Source organism: Myodes glareolus, chromosome 8, assembly GCF_982192425.1.
Source record: "Myodes glareolus chromosome 8, mMyoGla1.1, whole genome shotgun sequence".
In the NCBI taxonomy this organism is placed as follows: domain Eukaryota; kingdom Metazoa; phylum Chordata; class Mammalia; order Rodentia; family Cricetidae; genus Myodes; species Myodes glareolus.
Window position 1 is genome coordinate 81,730,866 of NC_142033.1, and position 14,808 is coordinate 81,745,673.

Consider the following 14,808-nt stretch of genomic DNA (forward strand, 5'->3'; position numbering starts at 1 on the left):
CCCATGCACGTATTATACACACATGTGTACATACACGTGCACATATACACACATACACATTCATAGACATATATACGTATACACACACACACACACACACACACACACACACACACACACACAGTGTCTAAGCTCCTTAGCAAATATTTCTAGTTCCAAGAGTTCTTGAATTTAGAATTGAGCATACAGAACACTTTCAGAGGCATTCATTTCTTTGGGGCTTTTCAAATCAGAGGCCTGTGTATGTTTAACACTTGAACTTCTAGCCCTACTTGTACATTAGGATCCACAATAATCGATTATTAATATTATAGCTTGGCCTGGGGGTGTAGCTCTGGGAAGTAGCACTAGCCAGCGTATGTCAGGTCCCACGTTCTATCACCAGCACCCAAATCCTAATGCTAAGAATTCATGCGAAGGCAGTTAAAAGTTCAGGTCTGTCAATCATTACATTTCTTTTTGCTACTTGGAAGCTGATAACCAATTCTAGACGGCCTCATTTATTTTAAACTGATATCATTGACCCATTTTCTGAAAAACATGGCTTGGTTTTTTTTCCTCATCTATTTAATGTTACAGGATTGATTTATACTTTTAATTTTTCAAAATTTATGCTGATGTATCTGTAAGAATTTATGCCACACAACTGCAGGTACCCAGAGACCACCCAATATGGGTGTTAGGAACTGAACTTTAATCCTCCCAGAGTAGCAGGCATATGTACCACTGAGCCAGCACTCCACCCCCTTGTTGGCTTTGTCAAGTGGTGTGTTTTCTCTATAGCCTCATAAACTGCATACACTACAGGACAGCATTCCATAAAGGAAGAACATCAGAGCTCCCCAAACTTGCAGAGGAGTTTCAGCAGGCCCTTGAGCAATATACTTTAACTCTACCGCTTTTTAATCTCTCTGCTGTACAGGTTGTAATAAGTACACACGTCTTAATATTACTGCTCAATAAACCACAAATCATCAAGTTGGCAAGTACCATGGCCTTGTAAGGGAATCTGGGTTGGGCTCATCACCATTGCTCTTTTGACTGGGCAACAATATCAGTTTAGTCTAATGTATTTTTTAAATGAAATTACTGACTCTACTATGAAGGGATTCATTCATTCAAAAGAGAACTGTGAACTCCATCCAGTGGTGAGCACCGATCGCCTAGGCAACGCCTGACAAGAATGGTGCAGAGGAGATTATGTGGTGCAACTGAAGGAGTACAACAGAGTCTTTGAAATCAATTATACACTAGGATTAAGCTTTTCCAAGGTACTAGCTTGGCTAGGACAACAGTTTTTCATTTCTTTGTATACAGCGCTGGGGTAGATAGTGTGCATTTTTTCCACTCTAATTTGGGCAAGTTGAGAGGAATAAATAATGAAGCACTGACATACTTATTTTGCATCAACTAAACTTATCCATTAAAATAGATTTATCTGCATCATTTCCCTTAAATTGTAATAATGTCCTCGTTTTTACAGCAATTTTGATATTGTGTGAAATTATGTCCACAGGTGCTTATCATGCATTGGGGGTTGTTATTGCTCTGGGTCAGAAGCTTGCATACAGCCAAGACATTTCTCGCAGGCGTGAGAGCTCACAGAAATCTGTACCCAAACTTGGATGAAATAGAATTTATCCACTCCTGTAGTCACAGATGTAATGTTATGCATATATGTTGCTTGCTCAAATATTCCTTTGTAAAATGGGTTTCTGAACATTCAATTTCTTAAAATGCAGATGAAATTCATCTTTGCCTCACATTTACTCTTTAAAGCCGGCTTGATTGTTTTGCTCAGTTTGGAGCTGGATGAATGCCTCTCAGCTATGGATTCTGATTCTGAGGTTTACTTTGAAATACAATATTATATATGTGCAAAACATGGAGACTTTAAACCTGTTTTTTTTTTTTAAAGATTCATCTTCAATTTGGTCAACCTTTTTGCAGCCCTATTTTCTATAGGTAATGTGAAGTGTTTCCTAAGAGTAATTTCCAGTAGGGACTCTCATTTCAACCCCCACTTCTCCCTTAGGTATCAACATGCAATGCCCTAATTTTAAAAATTATTCATGCCCAATAGTTTAAAAATAACTTTCTGTGATTTCCTTTTTAAATGGAGCACATTACCATTGTGAACAATAACTGCACTGTGTGTGTAAACCCAAATACTGCTTCCCTAGAGCTGAGATTCAAGGCCTGCACCACCACTGTTGCTGCCTCATGATCTCAGATTAGGATAAAATGCACCCAGGCTGCAGCAGTGTTCAGTGATGGTGGCTGAGTTTTAAATGCCAATGCCCAACTCTGTAGAAATAGCAGGATGACTGGCGTGAGGCTGCTCAGCAGAAACCAGCCTGTTTCCATGAAGTTCAAGTTCAGTAAACTGATTTTGGGTTGAATGCTTTTTGGTTTTGCTTGTTTAGTTTTGGTTTGGGTTTGTTGTTGTTGTTTATTCGTTTCTTTTTTAAATTTTTTTTAATTTTTCGAGACATGGTTTCTCTGTAGCTTTGGAGCCTGTCCTGGAACTAGCTCTTGTAGACCAAGCTGGTCTCGAACTCACAAAGATCCACCTGCCTCTGCCTACCTACCGAGTGCTGGGATTAAAGGCGTGCGCCACCACCACCTGGCTTTGTTTTGATATCTGCCTGCCTGCTGCTGCCTCTGGGATTACAACTGTGTACCACCATGCCCAGCTTGGTTGGAGGTTTTATAGAACCCTTGGGTCCTTCCTTTTCCCCTCCTGGTCCTGTTTTGATCCCCACTGCCAACCCATCTTCCCACCACTTTTTTCTTGCAATGTCCTCTAGGAACAAGCAATGAGCATCTCACTTTGTTTACTTATGTCTCTCTAACTCTTCCTCAGAAAGTCTGCCTGATATAAATGGACCAAAAGGAAACCACTTTGCTTCATTATAAATACCACTGGTTTTTTTTTGGGGGGGAGGGAGGTTTGTGTATGGGTGTTTTGCTTTCATGTGTCTGTGCACCACTTGCCTGCCTATCCTCTTGTATCCTCAGAGGCCAGGAATCCCGATACTGGAATTACAGGTGGTTATTAGCTGTCATGTGGGTGCTGGGGATCAAACCTGAGTCTTTAAAATGAAGTAAGGAAAGCCTCCTTAAAATGTCTTTCATTTGCTCAGCAGAGTGAATGGATGCTGTGGGGTGAACATGAACTCCTCTATGGGCCCAAGTGACTGCCCATGTGTGCTAGTGAGAGGGATGCGGAGAAAAGACTTCTCTTCAGACTGTAGGGAGCTGGGCCTTGAAAACTGAGCAAGTCAGCAACAAGTTACAAAAAAGAGAGAGAGAGAGAGAACTAAACTCTTAAGTGCACCGAAGCTCACAGATTCAAGTGAGATGGAAGGCGGCAGCACAAACTCACTGTTCAGGTCATGAGGCTCAGGAAAGCCAGAGCACCGTAAATCACTCCCGTGAGGGGAGCACCACTTTTTAGTGGGTTCTAGTGGGACATGAAATCTGTAGAACCGGTCTAATTACTTCATGAAAGACTGCTGCTGGCCCACAGCCTGCCCTGCTGCCTACACAACAGTTAAGGATTGGGTCCTATGCAGACCAATCTCAGCTGGCCTCCACAAACAGATGACAAGTACAGTCTGGGAACTTCAACAATCCAATAAACACCCAAGATCTGCTATGTGGAAGGATCAATCCTCCTTCCCTTTTTCAGTACTGCAACAACTTACACTATCTTTCTACTCTGTGGGTTGCTGATCCAGTTTCCTTTACTGCTCCAAAGCTTTTATTTCATTAAATTCCATGTATTGGTTGTTAGTCTTATTTCCTATGCTACTGGAAATCTCATTTAGAAAATCCTTACCTATGCTTATAAACTGAAGCATATGCCTATTTTTTCCTAGCAGTTTTAGGGTCTCAGGTCTTACGTTGTCCTTGATCCATTTTGAGTTGTGTGCAGAGTGAAAGAAAAGGATCCTCTACATGTGGCTATCAGCTTTCCTCACATCAGTTGTTGAAATGCTGTTTTTTCTCCAACGTATATTTTTGGCATCTTTGGATATTTTTCTCAGACACAAACTAAACTAAGTTCCACAGAGGGAAATGGCCTCTGGTTGATGACTAATGGCAGTTAAAAGTCAGTAGTGACAGGCGCTGTTGATGGAGAAGAATAAAAAAAAACATGATAAGACTGTCATGGAGTTAAATGATATCGAAATACCAATGGACAGTTGGTAATAGTCTACAAAATTATGGTTAATTTTTAAGATCTAAGAGTGTAGAAGTGATCTCTAAATAGAATAAATTCTTGATAAGAAAAACTATATTTAACTCCTTGGTATTAAGGCTCCAAGGCTCGTGTCTTGACACAGAAATCATAAAGGGCTGAGTTATCTTTCACTGTATCTAATTCAGACAGAATCTCCAGGGAGGAAAGGTTCATTTTGGTTGTTTCAGGAGGTGATTTGGGAACAAAACCTGTGGCAGGAGAGTCTTCACTTCACAGAAAGAAACCAAGAGCCTGGCATAAGATTTAACCCCTAAGTATATAACCCCAATGACTTTTTATAAATAAGTCTTACCTCTTAAAAGTTTCTAGAACCTTTCAAAACAGCACCACTATCTGGGAGCCAGTGACTGAACATATGAGCCTGTGAGAGACAATTCATACTTAAATCCTACAAGGATAAAGTATTGGATGTTAGGAGACATTTTAAGATGTTAGAAAATAAAAACTGCAGGGTAGTGGTGGTGCATGTCTTTAATCCCAACATTTAGGAGGCAGAGGCAGCTAGATCTGAGTTCAAGGCCAGGCAGGTATATAGAGCTAATTCCAGGACAGCCAGGGTCACACAGTGAAACACTGTCTCAAAAAACCAAAAGAAAAGGAAAATAAAAATTGAAAAAAGTAACTTAAGCTCTAATGAGACAATTATATATTTCACAGGGGAAACTAAACTCAAGTTTGTAAAGTAGCCATGTATAAATAAAAGGTAAATGAAAAAGGATGATATATACTCTATCAAAGAGTACAAACTTTTTTAAAAAAAATAGATTTTATGTATAAATAAAATTATTGAATTTCTTTGCCTGCATGTGTGCATATGCACCACGTGTGTGCATGCTGCCAGCTGAAGTCAGGAACTGAAGTTACAGATTGTTGTGAGTCACCATGAACTTTCTAAACTCACTAAAAGTGTTTTAAATTTCATTATAAGATGCCACGTCACAAGAGAAAAATATCAACTCTTGTGGTAATTACAGCCCATCTATAACATGGGCTCCCAAACAGAAAATTACTGTAGATATGTATGATGATATGCAAAATGATGACATACTTTTAAAAAAAGGAACTGGCTAACTGGGCATGGCGACACAGACTTGTAATCACTGCAGTTTGAAGAATGAGGCAGGGAGATTGCTTTATGCCAACATGGCTGCATACCAGTTAGAGGGGAAAACAAAACAAAACAAAAAAACAGACTACCAAAGAAAATACATAGTAAAATCACAGTACTATATAAAACAAAATGAGTTGTCCCCCTCAAAGTAGTAATAAGCAAACAATCAATTTTATTTTGCTTCTGTCTTCTGAAGTTTCCACAATGAACATGTTTTACAAAACAAAATGATATAACAACTTTAAAACATCTATTAGTTTTGAAAGAGGGTGAAATAATAGGCTTTAAAGTGGTATCAGATAAAATATTAAGGGAGAACATTCCAGACCCCTAGAGGGTAAAAAAAAACAAAACACTGTCTTCTGTTTGGAGCAAGGGGTGATACATAGATGATACCAGATTACATCTTGCTATTTCTAAACATGTTTTTATCAGTTAATTTTGATAGAAAAAAAAAAAACCCACAAAACAGGTTACAAACCAGCACAGGTTAATGTGGCTTAGTTTCTGGTGCCTTTGCTAAGATCTTAATTAATTCTATGTAAGCCAGACCACACTAGCAGTTTATTATTACCAAACTAAAGTTCTAATGTGAAGTCACTTAGAAATAAAAGTCATTCTATTTAAATGAAATGAGCTTACACACCACATAACAAATGGAAGGCAAATGCAAGATACTAACATAACAATCAGGAGTTAAACTGTTATCATTCTAATCTGAGGCATAGCATTCAGGCTACACTCCACAACAATGAAGTAGCACACCCTAAGCCTCCTATGTTAAAGGTAAAAGGACTGTTACTATTTATTAGATGCCAACTTCTTGCTTCAATTGCTGTGTTCACTTTCCACAACCAAATGTTTCATTCCACTTTTCATAAAGCTCTAAGTCTTTTGGAGACACACTAGGTCGCACAGTTCTAAAAGCATTTTCAAAATCAATATAAGCTATTGCTCGGACTTGATCTGGGCTTATGGTAGCAATATCAGCAGTACACAAACTGCGAATAGGACCAAGAGAAGCCTCTCTGCAAAGCTGTGTCATATCTGCTCCAGAAAACCCATCAGACTGCTGCACCACGAGTTCAACTTCTTCATCACTAAGGCAACATTGCTCCTTGGACATGAGATTAACTACTATCTGTTTCCTGGCTGAAGGTTCTGGGAGGGGAATATAAAGTCTTTTCGCCAATCTTCTCCGGGCAGCCTCATCAATCTCTTGGGGCCGATTTGTGGCTCCCACCACAAGAATACGGTCTTCAGAACATGTGGTTGCTCCATCTAACTGAACTAAAAATTCTGTTTTTATCCTTCTAGAAGATTCATGCTCACCATCTCCCCTTTGAGACAATAGAGAATCAATTTCATCAATAAATATCACAGCTGGCTGCTGACACCTTGCAACAGCAAACAACGCACGGACCATTTTCTCCCCTTCACCTACCCACTTAGAAGTCAAAGATGAAGCAGAGATGCTGAAGAATGTTGCCCCAGACTGACTAGCAATGCACTTGCCAATCAAAGTTTTACCAGTCCCTGGAGGGCCAAAGAGGAGAATTCCTTTAGGGGGCCCTCGTAATCCAGTAAAGATATCTGGCCTCATCATGGGCCACACAACAATTTCCTTTATTGTGGCTTTTGCAAATTCTACTCCAGCAATATCTTCCCAATGTACTGGAGGCCCATGGTCCATAATTTCATTCGTAATAAGCTCAATCATCTTTGGCTCCACATTCTTCAGACGGTCATCAGTGGGGTGCACTAGTTCTGCAGACTCTGCCCTAGTAGGCTTACACTTCACTCTCTCATTCTGCTCATCTCCATCTTGCTTAGACACTGGAGGAACAAACTTTCCAAATATTCCTCTCGATTTCCCTGCTCCCAAAGACTTTTTCACACCACCATATGAAGATTTTGATATATGCTGGGATTTGTAGCACTCTTTTTTTTGATCTGCCCATAACTGTTCTTTTGCAGTTTTAAAGGAAGGCAGGCTATTGTGGTCCCTTTGGTCACCATCTTCTGTTTTACTAGAAACCTTTTTCGGTATTGGGTTAGAAAGCTTGTCAATGGTGCCAGAGTCAGAAAAAACCTTCCTTTTTCGTGGATTCTCACAGCCAGAAGGAAAACAAGACAGATTGGAAACAGACATATTTGGTCCTACGTTGGTTTTAGGAGAGCTGTGATTTTCTTTTCTTGTATTTCCAAATAATGGTGTAGTGTGAAATGTTGCAGTGGCTGACTCACCTAAAGGTGTTGAGGAGGTGGGACAAGCCTTAGTGGTATTAGTTGCCAAAGGCAGCAGAGCACTCTGAAACCGCGAATGTCCCAGACTGCTGCCTGGGATGGCTTGAGTCCTACCTGTGTCATTGGATAGAAAGCCACCCTCGCCAGAACCTCCACAAACACTAAATTTAGAAAGCTCAGAGACAGTGGGCTCTTTACCGATGACTACCGATGATGCATCAGCAGGTTCCAGCAGAGACTCCTTCCACTTCTTTCCAGCTTGCATCATCTCCTTTACCTTACTCATTTTAAAAATATTATTTACTGACAATCCAGACTGCCACTTGTCACTGTCAGCCTGTTTAGATCCTGCCAAAGCTAAAATGCTCTCTGCATAGTTATTCAAGCCAGTTTCAACATTGTCAGAATCAATAATTGCAGAATATTTTTCTGTATACCTTTTGAACAGTTTGGTAGCACAGACCTGAGAGATCTCAGCGTTGGCCCATGCATACTGAATGTGTAGTATCTGTGCACGGTATGCATCTGCCTTCTGTCCTGGTGAACACGTGCCAGATGTAACTACAAAGTAATTCTTCTGCCAATTGTCCAGTTTCACAGACCTAGAACTGGAACGCTCCATGTCAGAAATTCTGTAACACAAGACAAAATTGAAGACAAATCGGTATCAAGAAAAAAAAAAGAATATAAAACCTCTGTTAAGAAAGGTACCCTAGGCCGGGCGGTAGTGATGCACACCTTTAATCCCAGCACTCAGGAGGCAGAGGCAGGTGGATCTCTGTGAGTCCGAGACCAGCCTGGTCTACAAGAGCTAGTTCCAGGACAGGCTCCAAAGCTACAGAGAAACCTTGTCTCGAAAAATCAATCAATCAATCAATCAATCAATCAATAAATGAATGTACACTAGATTTATACGTTTCATTTATAAAGAGGTATCTGTAAAATATTTAGGGGACTGGAGAGATGGCTCAGTGGTTAGGAGCATTGCCTCCTCTTCCAAAGGTCCTGAGTTCAATTCCCAGCAACCACATGGTGGCTCACAACCATCTGTAATGAGGTCTGGTGCCCTCTTCTGGTCTGCAGGCATACACACAGACAGAATATTGTATATATAATAAACAAACAAACAAACTTTTTTAAAAAAGAAATATTTAGTTAATCATATATTTCAAGTACTCATGACACAAAGATACGTTGATAATAGTTTTCAAGATTAAGGACAACCTAACAATGACTTCTTAGATGTTAAACTGTCTTATTTATAAAATAATTTTTTCTACAAAGAAAATATTCACTGGCAGTGGTGGCACACACCTCTAATCCCAGCACTCAGGAGGCAGAGACAGGCAGATTTCTGTGAGTTCAAGGCCAGCCTGGTCTACTAAGTAAGTTCCAGGACAGGCTCCAAAGCTACAGAGAAAGCCTGTCTTGAAAAAAAAAAAAAGAAGAAAAAGAAATAAAGAAAACACTCATGAGTTTTAGCAGAAAGGATTTAAAGGTACAAAGAAAGGGGTTGGGAAATGTGACTCAGGTGGTAAAGTGTTTACTAACATGCCCAAATCCTTATGATTAATCACCAGTACACATATACAGGGTATAACTATGCATGCCTAGACTCCTAGCATTTGGGCAGTGGATTCATCACCCTCAGCTACAAAGTTTAAAGCCAAAGTCAGGCAGTGGTGACACATGCCTTTAACCCCAGCACTCTGGAGGCAGAGGCAGGCAGATCTCTGTGAGTTCGAGGTCAGCCTGGTCTATAGCACTAGTTTCAGGACAGGCTCCATAGCTGAGAAATCCTACCTTGAAAAACCCAAAAAACAAACAAAAAACAAAAAACAAAGAAATAAAGTTTAAAGCTAATCTGGGATACATGAGACTCTGTCCCAACGTTTTTGTAAACAACTTAAAGAAAGAAAAGATTTATTAAGTGAAGATTGACAGAAGAAAATATCTAATATCGACCTCTGGCCTCTACATACACATATACACACATATAAGAGTATTCACAGAAAGACTTCCAATCAATCAATGGCTAAATATCCCACACTCATGAGATAGGTTATCTCATGGACCAAATCATCAAAGAAACTTCAGAGTTAACCAGAGATGAAACAGACTCAACAGGTATTTACAGACTGCATCCAACAGGGGAAAGTAATTTTTCTCAGCAGCCAATGGAATGTTCTCTAAAATAGATCACAGTTTAGGACATTTATCAAGGCTTACTAAATACAAAAGAATCAAAATAATCGCTTGTGGGGCTCAGGCGATAGTTCCTCAAGCACTGTCTACTTTGTTTTTTGAGACAAGGTTTCTCAAGGGAGCTCACCAAGTAGGCTGACTGGACAGTAAGCCACAAGAATTACCCTGTCTCTGCTGTCCCAGCATGATTACAAGTACCTGCCACCAAACCCAGCTTTCTTATGTAGGCTCAGAGGATCAAACTTGGATTTTCATGCTTCTATAGCACACACTTCTCTGAGACTATTACCCCAGAACAGAATTACAAGATTCTATGTAAACTTGAAGGAGACCAGAGAGATGTCTCAGCAGTTAACAGCACTTGCTGCTCTTGTAGAGGACCCAGTACCACATGACTGCTCACAACCACCTGCAACTCCAGCTCCAGAGGTTCTGACACCCTCTTCTGGCCATAACACACACACACACACACACACACACACACACACACACACACACACACACACCCCTTCCTAATATATGAACAACTGAAAAAACTAACCCCCAATCTTACACACACTCACACACCTTCTGAATATTTAAAAAAAAACCTGAAAACCCCCAATATTCCAATCAAAAAATGTGCTGATAAACTAAACATTTCTCAAAAAGAAATACGAACAGCCAATAAATACTTGCTTAAGGGTTCAACATCCTTATTCATCAGAAAAATGTAAATTAAAACTGTTTTGAGATTCTATCTCCTAGTCAGAATTGTTCTCATCAACAACAACAAAAAATAACAACACTGTCAAGGATATAGGGAAAGAGAAGTCCTTATTTCCTGGTGATGGGAATGCTAATTTGTACAGTCACTATAAAAATCAGCATAAATGCTTCTCAAATGCACTGAATACTATAGTCTTGGGTATACAATCCAAGAATTCTAAGTCCACACAACAGAGATGCTAATGCATCCACGTTTGTAGCTATACTACTTACAATAGCCTAGACAGTCATCAACATATGAATGGATATGTAAATACACAATGGAGATTTATGCAGCCATAAAGAAAAATAAAATCCAACCTTTACAGGAAATTGGAATCAACTAAAAGTCATACGCTACAGAAAATATGCCAAACTCAGAAAGACAAATACCTCATTCTTCCTCCTACAGAATCTAGATTTAGAAATTGTGTGTGTGTGTGTGTGGTAAGCATGCATTTACATATATGTTTGTAGAACATGGAATAGAAGATGATCATGAAAGGAGGTAATCTTTAGAGAGGTGGGAAATGGGCTAATAGAACACGCAATAGGAAAGCAGAAAGGATCTACTGAGAAGGAAGGGAACCAGGGGAAAGGGTGGAGAGCAGGAGGCAGCACTGAGGGGAATAAATCAGAACACAGTTTAATGATATATATATCTATGAAGATGCCCTGATGAAGCTTTAAATCTTGCATGCTTTCTAAGAAAAATACTAAGCAAGTCATTTACAATTTCTGGGTCTTCAGATTTTATCTGAAGGAACCATATAAGAATCAAATCAGGTGATCGTGAAAATAATGTGGCAACTGTTACCCCTGCTGTACAAATGTAGAAACTGAGACTAAAAGAGTAAAAAAAACTTACTAGCGAGAACTCAGCTGATTATGAGCAATGTGAGAAGTCAGGTCCAAAGTTCCACATTACATACTGTGTACTTTACCATATACTGAATGAATACTACTTGATTGAGCTGCATGAAACATAAACATGAATGATGACATATTTAATATTTTTAATGATTTATCCTGCATAAACACTTGGAACACGATGGCACAAATCTTCCAAACTTTCCCCATTTCTCACAGTGTTAAAGTTTAATATTTATGCTGAGTGGTGGTGATACACGCTTTTAATCCCAGAACTCAGGAGGCAGAGGCAGGCAGATCTCAATGAGTTTGAGGCCAGCCTGGTCTACAGAGTAAGTTCTAGGACAGCCAGGGCAACAAAGAAGCTATCTTAAGAAAAAAATTAAAACTTATGAAAGATAAACTGCAAGAACAAGCCAGTCTACTAGTAAAGGAGTTTTATGTCAGGTTTTCCACAAGATATTCTCATAAACCCTTCACATTTTGATACAAGAATCTTAGGAAAATATACAATTAGGCCGAGAGATAGCTTAGTACAAGAAGGCACTTGCTTTCAAGCCTGTCAACCCAAATTCTCAAGACCTACAGGGTTTCTGAAAGTAGTCCCCTGACATCCACATGCACAGTTTGGTACAAATGTGCCCCCACTCACCACTAAATAATGTAAAAACTATTTTTGTAATGTAAAATCTGCCTACACACTAGCAAGAAAAAATTTTAAGAAAACCTTTTGGTTTCCTAAGGTGTATTATGATAAAGTAAAAAGACCAGCTACATTTTAAATTTACTTCCAATTTATCTGAAAGTATAGCTTAATAACCAATACTTTTTATGTATATGAGCTATATTTAATATAGCTTTGGGAGGGAGTGAGACAGGGTTTCTCTGTGTATCCCTGGTTGTCCTGGAACTCAACTCTGTAGACCAGGATGAACTCAGAGAACTTGCCCGTCTCTGCTCCCAAGGGCCACCACCACAACCTGGCTTAACATAGCTTTTTATGTCCCACAATGCCATGGAAAGAATTTACCACATTATAGGTAGGTATACATAAATTTTTGTTTATAATAGGAAACTTAACATCTAGTAAAACTATAACTTAAATATAACCTAGTATCAAAACTAGAACAACAGTTCTGGGGCAAGCAGCCCTGCTTTCATTTGCTTTAACCCTATTTTAATCTCCATTATACGACACCAGAAATAGGAAACTTAACAGGAGGTGACCTAGAAAATATGAAAACTAAAGTCACCAATTCTCATCACTCTTCTCAAAATTATCTCTTCCACCGCCATCTTTCTAATCAATATTCATCTCCCAAGTTTTACCTCTTTTCCACTCAGTAGTGTACTACAATCAGACACAGACAACCAAAAACTGTCACCAATGCTCAATGGTCTACCACTTCCAAGTTATTTCATGGGGCTGGGGATTTAGCTCGGTGTTAGAGCACTTCCCTAGCAAGCACCAGGCCCTGGGTTCGGTCCTCAGCTCTGGAAAGAAAAAAAAAAAGACAAAATACCAAGTTATTTCAACAAGTCTGGTCTTGGTAAAACCTATAAATTATGGTAAATGAGTAGGAATCAGAGTTGCATTTCAATCTTTTTTAACTTTTTTTAATGTTCTGATTAAGTAAGCTACTTGGTCAAACTGGACAGTTGGCTTCTGCAAGCAAGAACTTTTTTTTTTTTATTGCATTTAGATTTTCTTCAGTACCTACACCAATGGTACCCACTAATATATGATTAAAACCGGAGTGCCTACTATATACCAGACATCATTTTTGACCTTTACATAACTCTAATTTATTAGTGGGAAAGTAGTATAGGAATTTAGAGGACAGGATCTAAAGCCAGATCCTGGACATAATTAACTTTTTTAACTAATTGTATTTATTGGGAAGGATTGTCTGAGGGCAACTTGCAGGAACTGGATTTTCTCTTTTCACCACACGGGTTCTCAAGGATCCTAGACTTCAGGTCCCCAAACTCAAAAGCTTTTACTAGCTAAGCCATGTCCCACTAAACCATTTCCCTGACCCCATAGTGGATGCATCTGTTCTTTCAGCAGTGACTTGGAGTCTATCTCTTAAGCTATGTAGGTTTTCATCTGGAAAAAAAAAAACAAAAAAACAAAAAAAACAGCGTGAAACTTATTTAGCTGACAAGTTTTTGAAATCACTGGAAGCATTAAAGAGTTCCCAGAACTTAGAAATGTCAGATAAGAGATTATGAATTAATATTCCTTTCCTTTGGAAGGTTTCCTCTGGCCATAGTGCATGGCCTGGAACCAGCTACCTAAAGACACCTGACAAATATCCCTATCCCAAATGCTTGGGGTCAGAAGCGTGTCTGATTTCCAGATATTAACACATATACTAGGTAGGGGACTCCGTTATAAACACAAGACTCACAATATTTAATATATACCTTAGCCACATAACCAAAAGGTTAATTTATATATTTTAAATAATTCTGTACTGGGCTGAATTTTTTTTTTTTTTTAAGATTTTAAAAGTTTGACTTAGTGTAATCTCCCCTTGTGATGTTACGCTGGGCTCCGAGAAGTTCAGATGTCAGAGGAGTTTGGATTTTCAGATCAGGGAAAGTCACCTGTGTTAGCACTGCCAAAAGCACGCTACTCAACGTGAGTGAATTCGGGGGCAAACCTGCTCCGGCCTTCCTCACAGTCGTGGCGGGAGGCGGCTGCGGCCGATCTGACCCCAGGGCCGTCCCGCCCACCGACAGGCACGTCCCCCAACCCGGGCCGCCGTCGGGAGCGAGAGCCTCGCCCTCGGCTTCGCAACCCCGGGCCGACAAAACGAAACAAAACACCAAAAAGACGGCCGAGCCGGTGTCCACGGCCTCGGCCCGCCACCCTGACGGAAACCAGCCGCCTACCGAGGCCCACCAGCAAAGCCTGCTCCGCCCGCCACCACCGAAAAGCGCGCCCTTCGCACTGCGCCTGCGCCGCGAGTGACGCGCTTGGCCAGCGCCGCGCCTGCGCGTAGGAATAGGGGCCGAGGGGCGCGCGCGCGGCATGAGGGCGGGGCCTGGCGGTCGCGGGCGGGACCCTGTGACTGGAATTCGGTTTTCCCGCCCGCGGTCTGGGAAGGAGGGAAGCTAGTCCCGCGCTATGGCGCTAGCTTTTTTTCCAAGCACGCCATTGGCTTTCGCTTCACATCAGGTTTCGGTCGTTCTTTTTGCAGTGTTAGATGCTGCGGAATAGACAGAGGCAGTGAGAGAGGGAAGAGAACTCACTCTACGGGATGGCGGAGAACAGGGCTCTCGCTGGGAGGCCCAAAGGGGCCCGCCCGCTTCTGCGTTCTCCAGCCCAATCCAGCTCATCAGCAGCTAT

The 14,808-nt window shown here is 40.5% G+C and overlaps 1 protein-coding gene across 3 annotated transcripts; it reads right to left on the bottom strand.

The window, feature by feature from the left end:
- Positions 1-5,530: 5,530 nt before the first annotated feature.
- On the bottom strand, positions 5,531-14,425 carry Fignl1 (fidgetin like 1). 3 transcript variants are annotated; one of them, XM_048435448.3, is made up of 4 exons: positions 14,352-14,425; positions 12,780-12,944; positions 11,449-11,554; positions 5,531-8,260 (listed from the first exon to the last, which is right to left on the bottom strand). In XM_048435448.3, exon 4 carries the CDS (start codon positions 8,248-8,250, stop codon positions 6,223-6,225), a length of 2,028 nt encoding a protein of 675 aa, XP_048291405.3. In that variant the 5' UTR covers positions 8,251-8,260; positions 11,449-11,554; positions 12,780-12,944; positions 14,352-14,425; the 3' UTR covers positions 5,531-6,222. The 3 variants fall into 3 exon arrangements, with proteins under 3 accessions (XP_048291405.3, XP_048291403.3, XP_048291404.3); XM_048435446.3 differs by lacking the exon at positions 14,352-14,425 and adding an exon at positions 14,064-14,339; XM_048435447.3 differs by lacking the exons at positions 11,449-11,554; positions 14,352-14,425 and adding an exon at positions 14,064-14,339.
- Positions 14,426-14,808: the final 383 nt, after the last annotated feature.